Source organism: Camponotus vicinus, unplaced genomic scaffold (assembly GCF_025532165.1).
Source record: "Camponotus vicinus isolate PSW18456_S1 unplaced genomic scaffold, iyCamVici1.0 SCAF_1, whole genome shotgun sequence".
In the NCBI taxonomy this organism is placed as follows: Eukaryota; Metazoa; Arthropoda; class Insecta; order Hymenoptera; family Formicidae; genus Camponotus; species Camponotus vicinus.
The window spans coordinates 36,526,362-36,545,319 of NW_028141945.1; the positions used below are offsets into that span (position 1 = coordinate 36,526,362).

The 18,958-nt window shown below is 32.8% G+C and overlaps 2 protein-coding genes and 3 non-coding genes across 12 annotated transcripts; 2 read left to right on the plus strand and 3 right to left on the minus strand.

The window, feature by feature from the left end:
* Positions 1-138: 138 nt before the first annotated feature.
* Ork1 (open rectifier K[+] channel 1) lies at positions 139-13,791 on the plus strand. Of its 7 annotated transcripts, none has more exons than XM_083087619.1 (9): positions 139-396; positions 3,825-3,914; positions 4,202-4,751; positions 6,920-7,096; positions 7,680-8,063; positions 9,234-9,496; positions 9,906-10,061; positions 10,190-11,320; positions 11,466-13,791. In XM_083087619.1, exons 3-9 carry the CDS (start codon positions 4,610-4,612, stop codon positions 12,504-12,506), a joined length of 3,294 nt encoding a protein of 1,097 aa, XP_082943745.1. In that variant the 5' UTR covers positions 139-396; positions 3,825-3,914; positions 4,202-4,609; the 3' UTR covers positions 12,507-13,791. The 7 variants fall into 7 exon arrangements, with proteins under 7 accessions (XP_082943745.1, XP_082943768.1, XP_082943737.1 ...); XM_083087642.1 differs by lacking the exon at positions 3,825-3,914 and having other exon boundaries at positions 4,202-4,353; positions 4,433-4,751; XM_083087611.1 differs by lacking the exon at positions 3,825-3,914.
* On the minus strand, positions 12,813-17,236 carry Hisrs (histidine--tRNA ligase). 2 transcript variants are annotated; one of them, XM_083087673.1, is made up of 6 exons: positions 17,025-17,236; positions 16,155-16,466; positions 15,357-15,575; positions 15,045-15,266; positions 14,469-14,970; positions 12,813-14,337 (listed from the first exon to the last, which is right to left on the minus strand). In XM_083087673.1, exons 1-6 carry the CDS (start codon positions 17,133-17,135, stop codon positions 13,862-13,864), a joined length of 1,842 nt encoding a protein of 613 aa, XP_082943799.1. In that variant the 5' UTR covers positions 17,136-17,236; the 3' UTR covers positions 12,813-13,861. The 2 variants fall into 2 exon arrangements, with proteins under 2 accessions (XP_082943799.1, XP_082943804.1); XM_083087678.1 differs by lacking the exon at positions 16,155-16,466 and having other exon boundaries at positions 17,025-17,233.
* A 434-nt stretch (positions 17,237-17,670) lies between these two features.
* Trnae-cuc (transfer RNA glutamic acid (anticodon CUC)) lies at positions 17,671-17,742 on the plus strand. The gene has a single exon. It is a non-coding gene; the product is annotated as a tRNA-Glu (tRNA).
* Positions 17,743-17,905: 163 nt separating this feature from the next.
* Trnag-ucc (transfer RNA glycine (anticodon UCC)) lies at positions 17,906-17,977 on the minus strand. The gene has a single exon. It is a non-coding gene; the product is annotated as a tRNA-Gly (tRNA).
* Positions 17,978-18,853: 876 nt separating this feature from the next.
* Positions 18,854-18,925, minus strand: Trnag-ucc (transfer RNA glycine (anticodon UCC)). Its single transcript has one exon. It is a non-coding gene; the product is annotated as a tRNA-Gly (tRNA).
* Positions 18,926-18,958: the final 33 nt, after the last annotated feature.

The window sequence follows — 18,958 nt, forward strand, 5'->3', positions numbered from 1 at the left end:
ATTTTTAACTGTTTTTAAGAAGATAATTTTAATGAACACTGTTAATATATAAGATAAACTGTTAAGAAGATAATTTTAATGAACTTTAGAGAATGAACTATTTTTTTCGATCCTCCCACCATCTCACAATCTTTCGCATAGTGCTGCTCTCGATTACGGATAGTCTTCATTCGACCAAGTACTCGACCGTGTTGATCCGTTAATCCTACAAATAATATTTAATTTTTTATTGACAAGGTCAATAACTAATTTCTATGCTACTATTTCTAGAATTTTATTTTGTCGCGTAAGAATGATTCAAAATTTCTCAGTTGCAAATCTTGTTATAAAATGTAGCTACTCGACTTAATGCAAATATGTGCTACAAATTTAAACAGTATGTAATCAAGAAGACAAGTGAGTATCAAATAATTAAATAAGCTGATAAGGATTAAAAGGAAATAGTATTTTTTAGGAACTAACTACTGTGTTGATATTGAACATTTTCTTTTTTATGTACTTAAACGTTATCATTTTAAGAATTCACGTTTAATATGTATTAATTTGAATTCACAGATATCTATTATATCATATCTAATATCAAGATGATCTCTTATTCATATGAAAATTGATATTACGCACTATATTGATAATGAATCTATTTTGATAAAAAATATTACTTCCATTGATAGATTAGTATTACAACGTGTAATATATAATTAGATAAGTATGTTTTAAATATGCTTTCCAGAGACAGAATGTATTATTTTATAATTATTTACTATATTAATGTAAAGTGAATTAATTCGATGTTACGTAATGAATATATATATATATTATTGCATTCCATTAATACATAATGTTTTATTAAAATATGTAATTTTTTACATTTAGCATCAATAAAAAGTCAATGCTTGCAAATTCAAAGTGTATCTATATTTTATATTGAATCAAAATAATATTAAATTTATTGAATAATATAATTTCTAATACAAATTTATATTTTCATAAAAAATATACTTAAAATGAAGAATAATCGAGAGTATGTTTAAAAGTTATTAAATCCGGTAGCCGTGTATCGATTAATGGAAAATGTGAAACAAGAAATGTGAAAAAATAATTGATAACATATCAGTGTCAATCATGACGTTATCGCTGAAGTGTTAAAACAAAAAAGAACCTATCAATTCTCTTAGCCAATAATTACGATTTCTGTAATTCGATTGCTGCTATATAACTACGATTACGCGTAATGCTATCTTGTGATGTTTACTGTCTCACATTTTTTAATCGACTTTAATGATTTATATTGGACATATGTTTGTGTTAATTAATATGATGAAAATAGCATGATTTATTGAAGAATACATCATTTTTGTAATATTATTCATTTGAATATAAAGAAACGAGCGTTATTTGGACGTCAGATATTATTTAAGAAGTGACAAAACTACTTTTAAATAAGCTTTTCAAATTAATAGCGGTATTGAGATTTTTTATTTAATCTTTATTTAATATTTTAGGATAATTTAATAACAAAAATTTATTTTTTAAATATATATATATTTTTTAATTTTACGAGATTAATATATATAAAGTTTATGCATAAAGGAAATTATTTTTTTAAAAAGTACAATTTTTTATGATCTTTTTATCTTAAAGTGCTGACATTATCGTTTAATAATGTAATTATTGTAATTTCCGATAAATACTAACATTCAATCTTTTTCTAAGATGTAAAATTATTACAATTTAATTAATTGTGCGATAGGTAAGAGACACCTGATTAATATTTCATATTTCTTCTCGACAAACTATTTTATACATTAATTGTTGACTAATTACCGCACGTGCATTAATATCGGTATATTTTAACCGCAACCGTGACCGACACGACGTGAGCAGTAAATGGAAGATAATAACAGTTGTTAAGTGACCGTTAACAGCCATAAAATTATTCGAGTTAAAACGCCGTCGTAAAACATTGTCTGTTCAACTAATCATTTCAACCTGCTCACATCAAAGTGTGTCATTTATGCTTCAAAGTTACAGACTCCGCGTAAGATTCATAATTATTGCCGAATTGCGATGAGATGCGATATAGTATTGTAGTTTTGTTACCAAGTAAGATCTCTGCATCTGAGAAATAAAGGCGAATGAGTTTAAAACGTTTTGACGCAGTAGCTCTTTCGTAATAGCTCTATAAATTAGAGTATAATGACATAAAATAAACTCCAATCAAAGCTTTTAAATACAATTACTCAGAAGTAATGTAACAAGGCGATAAATTCACGTCATAAAAAAATCGTTGTAATTTGTGATGTGTATATAATACATATTTCCTAAAATAAAAATTTCATTTAGGTAAAGTTTTTCAATTTTTGAATAAGTATTATTATATTAAATATTTGTTTGCGTATTTCTTTGTTTAATTTATTTTAAAGGTGCGCACTTGCAACTTTCTACCCTCGGTTTTTTGAATTTATATCTTGTATTCTTTTTTGAATTTTTTAAATTATAAAATTATTTTATTAAAAATTCGAAATTATTTCATTAAATAAAAATTAGTATGAGAAAAATTGTTACAATTTTGCTTTAACTAATTAGGGAGTAATAACATTTTATCTTTAGTACTATCTATTTTTGGGGTGAATCATATTTCTCATTTTAACTAAACATATTATAAGTATTACCAATAAACTATATTCGAGGAAAGAATGGTGTGACTTGGTTGTCATTTATGCTATTTCGCGAATAAAGGAAATTGACGTGCGTGAAACGCGCCCGTAAATTTATCTCGACAATTAGAAGCGATAATCGACACTAGCGTGATGTATAGTTGTTAACGTCGCCGAAGGTTCGCGACATTTGACGTATTATTCTTTCATTGCGAGTAAAATACAAAGGGGCCCAGTAACTTGGTAATTCTCCGACGAAGCGAAGCGTGAGGAATGAATTCTTCAGTTAAAATAGAATACGTTCTCGCGAAAAATATCTATTTATTTTTTTCATTAATATTCTCCAATTTTTATTAATATCTCCCAATTTTGTTCAACAAGACCGAATGATATTTTTGCGCGGAAGGGGGCCCGAATTGTAAAGTTTCTTCGTTGCGAGGAGCCCCTGATCTCTGCTCGCAGCGAATGTGAATTTTCTCATGCGAGTACAAACAAGCGACGTCCACATTGACATTATTAGCAAATAATGATCGACATGTTAAGACATTGTAGTCCTCGTACGTCATAAACTATATTTATGGATATCTTATATACACATAAGAGGATCAAGACAAATGATTACTCGACTATTGTCACATTTTTTCTTTCATTATATTGTACGTCATTATATTATATGTCAATTTTCTGCGCCACGTTCTAAATTAATATAAAATATTATTTCGTCTCTAACTTGAAGTGGATATACGCTTATCTTGTTACGATAATTTTAATTAATTTAATTTAGCAATTTTTTTTATTCGATTCTTAACTAAGAGATTAAATGTCAATCTTTTGTTTTACATCGCTAAACGAAAAATTAGCTCTCGATCTCACAATAAGCAACTCTCATATGATCTCATATGACTTTCCGCCAATCCTGGAATACTTTATACTATTTCGAGCTATGCAATGCGTTTATGCAAATTCGCATATGATGCGCTTAAACCGGCACGAGTCATGAGACCAGACAGGAGATGTGAACTTGAGAAAGAGACACGTCTGTGTTGTTTCACGCCGTAAATTATCCTCGCGAATGCAAAAATCGATCGCTATTACGATCCACGTGGATCGCTATTACGATCCATGATCGGCAGGCAGGCCGGTGGGATATATGGTGTTCGCTTGTAGAGACCGAGCGCATTGCGCAACCAGACATTGTCGAAGGAAGGGTTTTCGTAATTCGCCGTCGAAGGTGCGCCGGATAGAATCTCATTTCGGGTAAATATGGGATGCATAGCGAATTTTTGTGGACTCATTTTATATATCATTACATTTTAGAGGATGAAAAAGTGTCTAATTTATCTAATATGATATTTATTTTTGAGATTTTCGATGAATTAATTACTTCGTACAACATTTACCCCGACACACTATTGATTTAAAAAATTAAATTAATACCGTGATTGTAATATTCTTTTCTCGCGTACGCAAATTTAAATTTTTGCATATTTTTCCTTCTCAAGTATCAATCTATCAATCAAATTCATGCGATTTTTTAATCACAGTTTTCCGGGTACTTAACAGCGAGGTGTAGCTACGATGATGACGTAGTGTCTAGATCGGTAGAAAGACTTCTCGACGGATCGAAGATATCGGACAGCGGTATGATAACATGCCATCGTGAGAGTTCGTGATAATCAATACGACACGACGATCGGTACGAAAAAATTGTAAAAGAGAGCCGCTCCTCGCGGGAGAACCTTAGTGCGCTTGTGACACTTGTGATGTTGGTTTAGCTTCACCACCGGAAATTATGTAAAGAATACGCATTCGTAACTCCGTCGCTTCGCCGAAGACATTATGATTATCTCTGATGAATCCGATGAATCGATCTGATGATCTAACGAGCCATCATCCCCTTGTGATTGTCTGATTCACGCCAGATTTCAATATCTCGCCGGCAACATTCGAGAATGTCCAAGAAGCAATGGCTGATGCTGCTGATGTTGTTCCTTGCGTACCTGCTGCTCGGCGCCTTTATTTTCTATCGCATCGAAAGTCCCCCCGAGAGAGACAGGATCCGCCTAGCTAAAGAAGAACGCAAAGAGATTAACGGTAAGAACGATAACGACAATCACTTTCTCTGTATCGATTATCTCGCGCGAAAATCGCGTCGTCTTTAATCCATCAAGAAGTCATTATTTCTGCATATTTATCGGCGCAATTGCATTGATGTATTATTTGACAGACACCGCAAATCGATTTTCGAGATTATGTTTCATTTACATTTTCCAATTGATTTTTGAAAATCAATTTCTTTTTGAAAATGAACTTCTTTATGAAAATGTTGCATGACTAATGCTTTAATTATATATGATTGTGAGAATATAAAGGATTTTTTAAAAATTAGATTTTTAAAAAGTAAGTACAATTTTTAAATTCAAATAAACTGATAGATAGATAATTTCATAAAATGTAAATTTAACTTAATAGATTGATAAATTTTCTCTGATAATTATAATAATTCGAGGACAAAGAATACAAACATATTTAATGTTAAAGGTTCAAAATTAGCGTCGAGCGTAAACTACCTTGACAATTAGCTAAGGAGAAATGAATTCATTTCACGTGCATTCTATATATGTCACGCTTATCTACTATTATTCATTATTAATAGTAGGAATAAAATAACGAAGTATTCTGATTTTTGAAAATTATTTTAATTGACAAGCTTTATTGAAGCGGAAAAATACTCTTGAGATTTTATTATCGTCAAAACTTTTAAAATGTACAGTCACGGGCTAGATATTAATTTAAAAATATCCTAATAGCATGAAGATATCGGGTTATCGTATCTGTCTAATGTATTCGCCATTAATCAGCTGATCATTACGCGGTCACTTGCGATACGTTTCGAGATTTTAGCGATAATAATGCAATTAATGCTTGGTACCACACGGTCGTAGAAGACGAGTCCGACGTGTAAAACATTTGAAACTTCCGATATGCGTTTGCTAACGAAATATCTTATGCATCTAGCGTCTTAAAGCAAGACAGTTGTCATTGATCGAAGTTACACCAGTGCAGCCTTGAAAGTGGATGATTGCTTGTCGCTTTCTAAATCGTAAATTTTATCACAATATAAACAGATATAAAAAATTTCGTTCAATTTAATACAATTGTTCCTAAAATAAAAAGTTTAAATATGTCGAAGCAACGATAAATTGGTCCTAAAATAAGAAGTTTAAATATGCCAGAGCATGATAAGACTAGAATGTTTACAAGTCATAAGTCTCTCCAGTGTATTGATTTTCGATATTGGATATTTTTCGAGTCTTCGCGCGAATATTGGATATAAAAATTAAAAATAATGGAACATTATTTTATAGATATTTGATCATAAAAAATAATAGGATCTTACATATTAATATTCGATTTTGATTCTACTTCGAAATCGCGACTTTCAGAATTTATATAAAATTTGGATTCTTTTTTTTGCTAAATTAAGTTCTTTTAAGAGTTCTTAAGTTATTGGATTCTTGAAAGAGTTTAACTTTACAAAAATCACTAAAGATGTAATTATGCCAAACACATAGAATCTTTTGTAACCGTAATTTCATAAATAGCCGGAAAGTCGTCGCGACTGTTTGATGTCATTGGGTTTTGTATGCACGATTGTGTTCGGTATTATTGTTAATGCAAGAAAGGGCAGTATTTAAATAGCTCCCGTTGATGACAATGTCGCGAACTAAAGAATCATCGTTAGAGTTGACGGCCAGTGTCAGTGTCATTAGGAGGCTCGATTGGTTACGAAATTGTCATCTCATTGACCGCTCCCGTCAAAATTATCGCAATCGAACCGAAAACGACGATATCCGTTTTCACAACATTTGCCCTTTTTCAAATCTGTGTATGTGTGTGTTCTATGATGTATCTATGAATACACGTAAACACAGACATAACTGTAAAAAATTATTTATTTTTCTTCTATAATAACAAAAATACGTTGTACGCTTATATCTTGTTAGCCTTAATACAGCGAGATTTGCATTCCGATTGCATTTGTGCGCGTGGAAGGTCCAGGCAAGATTTATACAAACGGGCAATATAAAATGACAAATATCAGCTGATAAGATAGCGCGTTATTGTCTCCGAAAATGACTCCGTTCGAAAAGATGAAAGAAGGATTATCTCTCAGCGGACGCGAGTAGATGCTGTGAAATAGATTATAAGATCATCCACAATGGTAAATTTGCATCTCAAACACGTATAATTCTTTTCAGAGTTACTTCAGCAGCATTACGTGCCCAGTATTGTGCACGATCAAAATGATATTCTCGATAGGCTCACCCAATACTGCGGCAAGTCAGTACACAATTATAGCGATGAGGATGAAGATCATCCTCAATGGAATTTCTATAATAGCTTCTACTTCGCTTATACAGTCGTCAGCACCATCGGTACATATCGGTCAAAGTATTCAAATTAAATGTATAACATATATCTAAAATTCTTAATTTCTTAATTTCTTAATTTCTCCATTTTTAAATATATGATCGTATCAAGAATCGGTTTTTTTCTGAAGAGATTGTACTATGGATTTGCGACATTTTTTCTCTGGAATTAATTATTTGCAATTACAAAATCTATTGTTTACATTAATATTTATCTGTCGAATCACACAAAGGCGGTCTTAAAAGACATTTTTAAAAAAGCAAAATGTTTGGGTGAAAAATTTTTTAGACATTTTAATTAAAAAATAAGCATCTCTTTTCTCTTTTTTTTTAAATAAAATTATACATATCCCAATTAAAAAAATTTAGGCAACATAATAATTTGAAAAAAAAATGCTTATTCTTTAATTAAAATGTCTAAAAAATTTTTCACGCAAACATTTTCCTCTTCTATAAAAGCGCAATTTTTAGATATTTAATTTTTTTAATTATTAGATTTCTTGAATTAGTGTGATCTTTGTTTTGATATCTGTTCTTGTTTATTCTTGTTTATTCTTTCGAAATTATAAATTTATAATTTATTATACAGGATACGGTAATCTAGCACCCACAAACATATATAGCCGAATCCTGATGATCTTCTACGGTATAATAGGCATCCCGATGAACGGGATCCTGCTAACGCAGTTGGGTGAATTTTTCGGCCAAGTGTTTATCAAGGCTCATCAAAAGTACAAATCCTACAAGAACGGCCAATCGTCGTCTGATTACTCCTCTAAGAAACCAACGCCGTTTGAGACGCATAAGGTGGGCCTGGCCGCGCAGATTCTCATGTACCTGACACCCGGCTTCGTCATGTTCATCTTCTTCCCAGCGCTCTTATTCACATATTACGAGGGCTGGACCTACGATCAGTCGGTTTATTACGCCTTCGTCACACTCACGACCATCGGTTTTGGCGATCTCGTGGCGGGTAATTATTCTATCTTATCGTTTCTCGGACATGCGCGGAATGTGACTAATTGTTTTCAACATTAAGATTTTGTTTATAACCGCGTGACGAGTTGCAAAACTGCGAGCTCTTAAGACACTTCTCAGAAATGCAATGTCCATTTTTGCATTTAATGGTGTATTGTTTATTTATATCATTCATAATATCTATTTGAACTGTGGCATAATGATAAAATATAATACGATGAGATTAATATTTTTTGCGATTAAAGAAATATTCTATTTTATTTTACGTATCTGCAGATAATAGAGAGAGAGCGAGAGAGAGAGCGAGAGAGAGAGAGAGAGAGAGAGAGAGAGAGAGAGAGAGAGAGAGAGAGAGAGAGAGAGAGTGTGAGTGAGTGAGTGAGAGAGAAATGTTTAAAAAATTTTAAGACGGATATTTTGAAATTCTAGAAAATTAAAATCAATATTTAATTTATTTTTGAGAAAAAATTGGAGAGATATAGATTTATTACATTGTATGAGACATTTTTATCCTCAATGATGAATATAGTATAAAGTTCAGAATTTAAACATCGATTTGATTTAATGATACTGGGCCACTTGAGTACAATATTTGATAAATTTTATTAGCTTTTTTGATTATTGACATAGTATATATTTGATATTGATTGATATAGTATATACTATATAGTACATACAGTATATACTATATAGATATTTGCACTCCCTCTTTTTCTTTCTTATCACATATATCAATCAAGCAAATCAAGCAATCTACGAACTTACATTTTAAAAGACAAATGTTTTCAATCATTACACGTTCACGTGGGAAGCAGATCTTAATACGTAAGTAATTCTGCATACATAAATAAAGAGTAAAGTCATAAATTAAAAAGTAAAGTTATTTATTTACAGCAATCAATTAAAATATTGAAATATGAAAAAATACGATAAATCAGAAAATAATACTCTAATGAAAAAATGTATAATTAGAATATATATCCACGAAAATCAAATAAAAATTATTCAAAGTTATTCAAAGCTGATATTTTTAAATTTAATAATCTTTTGTGAATTAAAAGCTGATAAAAATTTATTGGGGAAATTTTGTTTCTAAATGCAATTTAAAAAAAAAATAAAAATAAATGGAGAAGAGATATTTTACTTTCAATTCCCTGTTTCGTAGGTCAGGACGATACAAAGGGAAGCGGCCCATTCTTCATCATGTACAAGATATTCTTGATTTTCTGGATCTCCTTCGGGCTGGGTTACATCGTCATGATAATGACGTTCATCGCTCGCGGTATGCGTAGCAAAAAAATCACGAGGCTCGAACATAAACTAGCGATGAATCTCAAGCATACGCAGAGTAAGATTTGGAACGAGTTTAACAAAGAGGTCAACTACCTGCGTCGCGTTTTTAACGAGTTACAGCTCTCTAAGGTCAAAGTAAGTGACCTTCTTAACTTGGTCCAGACATTCTTAAGCAACCGCATATATATTTTCGCTTGTCGCAAAAATATTTTCATCTGTGCAACACATTTCTTCTTAAAAATACTTTTACTTTTCTTTATATCGTTTCTTTCTAAATAGATATGCTTCAAATCTTTATGAACTCATTTTTTAAGATAAAAGTATCAATTATTTGTTAAGCGTAATTTTATTTTTAATTATACTTAATACTTATTTTTTAACTTCGAATGTTTTTAACAATGCGATGAATTCATAGATGTTAATTATCAAAAATTTTTTTACATAATATATTATATATTATATTACTAATGAAATTGTTTACACATTGATTATGCTCATTGTTTATTTAATATTGATTGCTAACGGCTATCATTTTTCTTATCAGAGAATATACGTTGACGAATGCGATTATGAAATACCTCCGATGAAATTCTCACGTAGCAATAGCTTCCCGGACCTACGAAATTTGATAATTGGTGGATATGTGGACAATACTATACCACATCCGCGACGACGAGCTAACAGCGAAGTGGTACCAATGGTACGCGATTTATTTTCCTTATAATTTATATCTTTTTTATGATTTTTACATTACACGCATTAATAATACATTACAATCTCTTTTTAAATATTGTAATATCTCAAATAATTTACGTATTATTCGTACAGGCTCAATTGACACACGTGGTATCTGAGACAGATCTTCAAAGGATAGACAAGACTGCGACGTTTGCCTCACACGCCATAGTGCAACCAGCAGAATTATTAGCACGTTTAGTAAACGTCCTCGGTTACATTCCTCCACGGGATGACTGGGATCAAACCGAGGATCAATTGAAACAGGTCGACGCCCAGAACGAGATGCAGCAAAGCAAACCAATTGATCAAGGTCTGACCAACAACACTCAGTGGACAATTGGCGGCGAGAAGTTCCCGTTTGCCAAGCCTCGATCTAGAGCTGCCAGCGAAATGCGACTTGCCAAAGACTATGCGAAAGATGATTATGTTAATCAGAACACCGAATGGACTTGGTCCGGTCCAGCAGCCTCGACAAAGTTGCAGGAATTGATGAAGGCTCGCAACACGGTTGCCTCGCTACCCTCAAACAATAATAAGCCGTACAAGAAGTTCCCGTCACTGTCTTTGCCGATTACCGCGCCTAAAAATTTCTTCCCCAGGTGGAAGAAACACTTTAGGAGTAAAAGGGTATCGGATGTCGGTCCTACGGAGAAGGTAACTGAAATGGACGATAGCAATCGACAGAATAATCCGGTCAGTCCATTACCTTCATATTTAAATGAAAGTCCATTACCTTCATACTACGATTCGATATCGAAAACGCCGAATTATTATACACATACTGGCTGCAATCTGCCGAATTATCTGGAGAACAACAATTTGTTGGAAGAAACGAGTTTGGCAGATTTTCTTAGAGCGTTGACTGCTCTTCATACAAGAGTAGGAACGGTCCCCGACGAATGCGTTGCTAAACCTAAGAGAAAATTAGGAACAGCCTGCTTGAATCCACCCAAGCTGCCCAGTCTGTTCACCCTGTTTTCACCGAATACACCTGATTCGGATTCGGCAACTCAAAGCAATCAGAATACTGTTACAGAAGCGCAATCGTATCAGTCGAGCAGAAAAGTATCTCTTAAAATGACTGAGAACGGCTCTACTACACCTACGTCTTATATGAGGAAGGAAAGCAGTGCTGTGAAACCTAGAAGATTCTCTTTGAGGCCGGTGAAGACTCCAGTGAATTCTCCCACGCCACCTGATTATGCATCGCTACGGTCATCAGTAAGTTTAAGTTATTATTTTTTTATAGGAAATATAAAGCATAAATTTTGAAAATTTTATAATTGTTAAATTCCTCATAAACATTTCTGAAAAATTTTAATTTTTCTGTAAGCATACAAATTTAATAAAACGCGAATCTTTTTAGCTACGACTTTCTCAGAAGATGGATAATCGAAATCTGCAAGAACCTTATGTCTCGATGGAACCCTTCATTTCTGTGTCACCAAAAGAACCACTGGTCAACATGGAAGGACCACCAGGAATTTCATCACCGATCAAGCAGCCGCTCGATAATCAACGTTTCTCCATAAGATCTGCTCAACTCAACCCGCAACCGAATGCGACAAGCGCATCTACGCCGTTACACACGCCAAAACCATTGCCGAGGTGGAAAGCTGGTATGCTACAGCGACAGATCAGTCAAATGAATTTACGTCGTCGCGTTAGAGCTTTCAGTCTTAGCGATGTTTACTCCGACATACGCGAGAAAAGCACTAATCCAATTAGCCCCCTCGCCATGGATACTACTAACAAGTTTGTAGACGTTAGTAAATTGAGCAATCTGAATCAGAAAACAGTAACAATCATGTCACCGGCAGAGGAGATAAATATGACTTCGAAAAATGAACTCGAAAATTCGAAAGATGAGCAAACTTCCTCGTGGAGGAATCAGGAAAACGTACCCTCATCGATTAAATCCTGTTCCCTCAGAATTTCTGATGAGCCATCCGCGGCGTTGAATGAATCCAAGGTTTCAAATATACTCGAAGATGAGAGATCTCAAGGAAATAGCAATTTTACATCAGTTTATCAGCCGATTTACAAATCAAGATCCCCTGATAAAAAATTGGTAAATGATACATTGGATAAAACAGCTCAAAAGGAAATGCAACAGACGAATGTGAATATCAAGGACACTTCACTCAAAATGGAGAAGCAGAATGATATGTGTATAATTGATAATTTAGATGAACCTCAAGAAGCGAAGTTTTCGAGTAGCGAAAATTTTCCAGAATCGAGTAAAAAGCCTAGTGTGTCGATAGATTTTTATAAACCACTGCTACAAGCAACGATAGAAAAACCAACGACCGATCCTTTCGAGCGATACAGAGTTATGACAAGGTCCGGTCAAACAAAAGACGCAGACTTGACCGAAATTAAAATTGAAAAACCTCATGAGAAATGAAGAAAGACTTCAGGCTATGAAGAATTTAAAAATTAAAAGTAGAGAAATTTGGAGTTTTTTCGATTTTTGTTGTCAAAAATATTAAAACATTAATAATCCAAGATATAAGCAATATTATAGACATAATTAATATTTTTGTTAAAATAGACTCCACATCTATGTATAAAAAATGATATTGTTATATTTTATATTAGTTTTTGAGAATCTTCTATTATAGTATTAGACGAATTCATATTTTGCCTTGAAAGGCTATATTTAATTGTTAAGAACTAGGAGAAATTATGTAGGTAGAGAAAAGAAATATAATTTTACATTGACGCATCAATAGACAACTGCTGAAAAAGATGCAATTTTATAGTTTACCAATTTTACAGAAGATTAATTTTATTATGTACAATGTACAAGATATCTAATTCTTCAGACAATCAAATACATTTTTTTAGAGAAATGAAAAGAGATATATATTTTATAAAAGATTAAACAGAAAAAAATAATATTAATGACGATAATTATTAGAAGTAAATTAATTTATATATTATATGTAAATTAGTAAGTTTTAGTTTTTAAGTATATCGAAGACTGTGATATAACGAAAATAACATATCCTCGATATTTAATGTGAATTAATGATAAAATAATGTTATTTAGAAAAAAATTGATATTAAATAGATTATTAAGGAAATATATCGACAGATAGTTAGATATCAAAGAATTTTTCTCTTTGAATCTAGAATCCATTAAAATTTGTTATATTGAATGGTCGAAGTAATTAATATCTCGTATCGCAGTTCAAACATTATCAGCGATCTCGTGACTGTATATTTATCACAGTCACTCGTAACCATATTTATTTCCCTAAATCTTGAAATTGACGTTTTTGAATGTAATAAAGTTAGGAACGCGCATGTTTCATGAAATGCGTAACGTTTTATTTTTAAGTTCTTGTAGAATAAATTATGAAGATATATTTGGTTTTTCAGACGATAGAGCTCGAAAGCTATGAATTATGATTTATTATTATAAAATCCGGAGAAATTCGGTTGAAAAATTATCCATGTGGAAATTATCCACGTGATATATTCACGAATATAAAGTGTCATCACACTTTTTCATGCATTTACTTATTGTACGGTTTAGCATCTATACCAGTGACAAGGAACTTATCACTCGACGAAGTAACGATCTATTATGTAAAGTAATACACAAATAGATTTGCGCGTGAATAAATAAATTTTTTTCAATGTGTGCAAGTTGTATGGAGAATAAAACTAAAATGCAATATAAATATTTTGTTGTACTGATGTTCTTCTCTCGACAGCGAGAAACACGTATACGAAAAAACCATAATTGGCATGCTACGATAATGTTTTTAATAGCTTTCGTATTTCTTCGATGAGATTGCTACGTGGCACGCGAATCTCTTCCCGACTCGAGACGATTCTCAACGTAACTTCGCCCTTCGCTAGTTCACTTTCTCCGATGATTATTGCCAATGGAATCTTGTTTTCCTCACAGTGTTGCAACTGCGCCAAGAGTTTAGCGTTTTTCTTGTAGGATTGTTCCGCTTTCACTCCAGCTTCCCACAAATCCACCAGTATCTTCATTCTTGGCTCATGCAAATTTTTCTGCGCGCTCGCCACAAACACTTCGATCTCGGTAGTGCGTGTTTTCAGGCCCTTGTTAGCTAATCTTGCTTCTAGAACGCTGAATATTCGCTCCACGCCCAGAGACACACCGACACAAGGTACATTTTTATTCTTATTGTCGAACATTCCCACTAAATTATCGTAACGGCCGCCGCCCGCTATACTTCCCACATCAATGCCATCATCTATAAGAAATTATATTGAGTATTATATTGATATTTTGTCACAGAATTACTTTGCAATAATTTACAAATATTTCACATAATACAAAAAAACATTTAAAAAGATTGATATATATGTACAAATATATGCATACCACACAATACAGCTTCGTAAATAACACCCGTGTAGTAATCGAGTCCTCTTGCAAGACTCAGATCAAACTTAATTTTATCTAGGACTTTGTAGATACTGCAATACTTCAATAACAGTTCCATGGAATCTAAGCCTTGCACAGCAGCAGATTGTCTCATTAGTTCTTTGTCTTTTCTCAATTCGGTTATCAGTTCGACTCCGCCGGATTGGGAGACGTAGTTGCCGATCTTATCGGCAATATGCTCGTCTAATCCCTTTTCCTCTATCATTTCTTTCTTCACTTCCTCCCATGGACTTTTATCTAATTTATCTACAGCAGAGCAGATACTGCGGAACTTGCTCTGTGGAACTCCACATGCAGCAAAGATACCGTCCAGCAAAGATCTATGATTAACTTTAATTAAATATGATTCCAGATTTAGCATCTGCAGTGCTTCAGACATAACCCGAATACATTCCGCATCCGGTAGCATAGGATCGTACTGGCCAGCGATATCGAAATCCTTGAAAAAATATTAACATTAATTAAAACGTACACAAAATATATATGGAGGGTAATTTTAGCAGATATGCTTACACATTGATAAAATTCTCTATATCTGCCTTTTGTTGTAGCTGGGTTATCTCTTCGATAAACCTTAGCAATATGATACCTTTTAATGGAGGATATTTTATTCATAGCTAGATACCTCGCGAAAGGAACTGTTAAATCATATCTAAGTGCGAGGATCTCGCCGCCTTGATCCTTCAAATCATAAATGAGCTTGGAATCTTCACCATATTTACCTGTCAAAACATCCTGCACAGCAACAAATAAAGTCAGTATGAGACCGATATGATTAAATTATTGCATTATTAATAGTAATCTATTATTAATAATAATCTTCACCTTCAGCTCGAATACAGGTGTATCTATGGTCTCCGCACCGTGACGCTTGAATACTGATATTATTTTTTCCAATACTCCCAATCGCAATGCCATTTGCTCCGGATTATAATCCCTTGTGCCTTTAGGCGTTTTAAGGATGAGTTTGTGAGAACAACCATTTTCTTCACGATTTTCTAGTTGCGCTTTCAAATCCAATAATTTGGTGACTTCCTCCGCTATCTATGAACAAGCAAACAAATGCATTAATATATGGAATGTGATGACGATCTCGTTTTGACAGGGTACGATAGCCGAAAATGTACCTGTGGCGTAGTCGACATCAGCATGTTGCGATTGCATTTCCATACGATGGAGAAAGAATTGTTGCATATCAGGCGTAACATCACAAATGGGTGAAGGAATTACAAGGCAACCGGAATAAAAGAGAAGAAAAGCCTCCTCAATGTTGATTTATCAAACTAGTTCAAACAGCAGAGATAATATCAGTAAGCAAGCTAGCAAGGGGTTGCCATTAATTATTGCCATTAACCATTAAGAATATTATTTTTAATTCTTTCTTTAATAAATATTTGTTGCAAACTATTTATAAATTTTTGGGAAATATACATAATTATTTGAGTTATATTCAAAAAACATAAGTCATTTTGTAGAAATTTCTCAAAATGTTTGCTATAAATTATATCCATATTATTCGGTCATGCAATCATCAATGTTCTAGCTAGAGAAATCAAATACTTGTTTCTCACAATGATGCAATAATTTATGGCAGCTCTGCTTGCAAGCAACCGACTGCCTCACCTTTTTATCTAGCATATCTTTGGTAACATAGAGAGTAATCTTTAGTAGATCGATTTTTTCTGCCAGGGAAGTGAATGGTGCTTCCGCAGAAGGAAATGCTAGGCGTTCTTCTTGAGTAAAGCTTTTCATGTTAACATGCCATCTGTTTAGATAAGGCCACCTTGCAAGTTCATCGTTACAAATGACATTCAACTTGTCAAATAGTTCAGTATCTTTGGATGTTGGCCACCAACCACACACGTAGCTGACATCCGCAAAATCATTGTTTAAGCTCTCTAACTCAACATTTATATTAGACTGCTCTCTGTATCCCTGAGAAACAAGATGTCTCTCAAAAGAAATATATACCAGTAGTATATAAATTAAGGAAGCAATCCATTCTTTGCATCTGATCAATAAAATTACTATTGTGCTACATCATGTCTATTGTCATGTCTATTATCATAAATGCTAATCTGTTTACATTTTTCCCACTTTTTTATCCCAAAATAATGAAGAAAATGGTTATTTGCTATGCATATAGAATTTATGTGAAAAAAGAAAACGAAATTTAGGGAGTGCAAAAAGAATTAATAGACCTAATATACTATAAAGAAATGTGAACGAAAAGTACGAATCAACTACGTGAAAAGAAAGCGAGTATAAAAACACACAAGATAAAAAAAGTGAAACGCTCTTCGATGAAAATCGATTTCGAGCGTATTTCGCAAAAGAGAGTGAAGGGGATACGATTACAGAATCTGCAATCGAGCACAAGGAAGCAGAGCACGAGGAGAAAGAGAAAGGCGAGTGACATCTGTCACGATGACGGAACGCATCGAGATTCTTGCGTGGAAGAGAGGGAGGGAAAAAAGAAGGATGAGTGCGTACTTGCGTTTTATCGGCCTGTGCAGCTTTCAATCGTCGTACTGCCTCGCCCTGCTCTTTCACGCGATTCAGCAACGCCTGCTTCGCGATTTCGTCAGCCATTGCTAGCACCATGTACCATGTGGCATGCGGTCTCTCGAGATCCGGTTCCGTCCGTTGCGACTGTCGGCGAGTTACTTTATGCTTCGCAGGTTCGCACGCGAACGAATCGCGGCGCGAGAACGATTCCCCCTCCCCTCTCCTCCCCCTCCACGCATATTTGGATCGAAAGGCTCGATGCTCGATTAGGATCATCTCGCAAACCGATTGTTACATATATATGTGTATTTAGACATTGGAGAAAAGGATAAATTTGCATTGAACGTATCCTCATCAATCAAGTCGAGATATTCAAATAGATTTTGCAAAGTTTGCTTTAGACTTTTGCCAGTAAAAAATTTCATAAAGCATAAAGTATCAATCACAAATGATTATTGCATGATTATTTCAATATTTGATTTTTATTTGTGTATTGAAAATCGCTTGTATATGATACTTTTTAAAATTTTGCTTGAAAAATAAAAAGACAGACTTTTTAAATTCCAAATTATATGTACATATATACACGTGTTATTTGTCATTACAAGTTACAATACTAAGTAGAAACATATCCGATATGGTCTAGTGGCTAGGATACCTGGCTCTCACCCAGGAGGCTCGGGTTCGATTCCCGGTATCGGAATTTTTTTTTGTGTATTGTAAAGTGTATTTTTTACTTATATAACATGTGATATGTATTTTATTTATATACATTACAATAAAAAAATTTAATTCTTTCAGCAATTACAATATAATGAATGATAAAAAAAAGAAATTGACAACAAACATATGACCAAAATAAATCCTGCGATGGCCGGGAATCGAACCCGGATCAACTGCTTGGAAGGCAACTATGCTGACCATTACACCACCATCGCAGATGTGAAAATACCTCTTTAATAGTAATATGTCTTGTATATTTTGATATAAGTAACGGGAAATATAAATTATAAAAGAATGAACAAAATTCTGTTAAATATATTATATATATATATCCATTATTTTTATTTCTACACATAATATTATAAATATTTTGTTTTTATATATACTATGTAGTATAATGTATTATATTTCTAAATATTATATTTCTAAATTATATTTCTAAATTTAATTATATTAATTATATTTCTAATATTATATTTCTAAATATAATATTATATAAAAATGTGTATAGATTATGTAAATCGTTTTATTCTAAAGCTTCCAAAAAAAGTCAGAGACAATATAATTTTTAATTTTACATTTCAGAAAAGGAAGGATAGAGCATTTGATAAATGAATAAATAATGATATTGAAATGATATATTTATATTATTATTTATATTTAAATAATATTTACTTGTATTATATATTGTTTTATTTTTCATGTTTATATTAAATTATTATTTTAACATATATATAATAATTTTCTTTCTCGAATAACTACATTTCTGTTGTTATCAATTATGCTTATTACTTTTTTCTTTGGCCATTATATTTTCTGAGAGAATATTAGCGTACAGTGAATTTTCAAACTCTTAAGATTAGCTACCTTTGGTAATATTTATCTCTCATAGGTAAGTTTGCCGACGATCAAAAATGAAATCTGAATCAAGTACTTGAAAAATAATTACGCATATTATTATATGTCGTAAATGAAAGTTTCACGCGTTGAAAGTCACTTATTATGCCTCATTGTCATTCCTATGATCATATTTTAAAAAAATAAAAAAAAGGCCATCGCAGGTTTTTTTATTTTAAAAAAATAAAAAAACCTGCGATGGCCGGGAATCGAACCCGGATCAACTGCTTGGAAGGCAACTATGCTCACCATTACACCACCATCGCAGTTGAAGTAGAGATTGCACGTATATAGAGTAG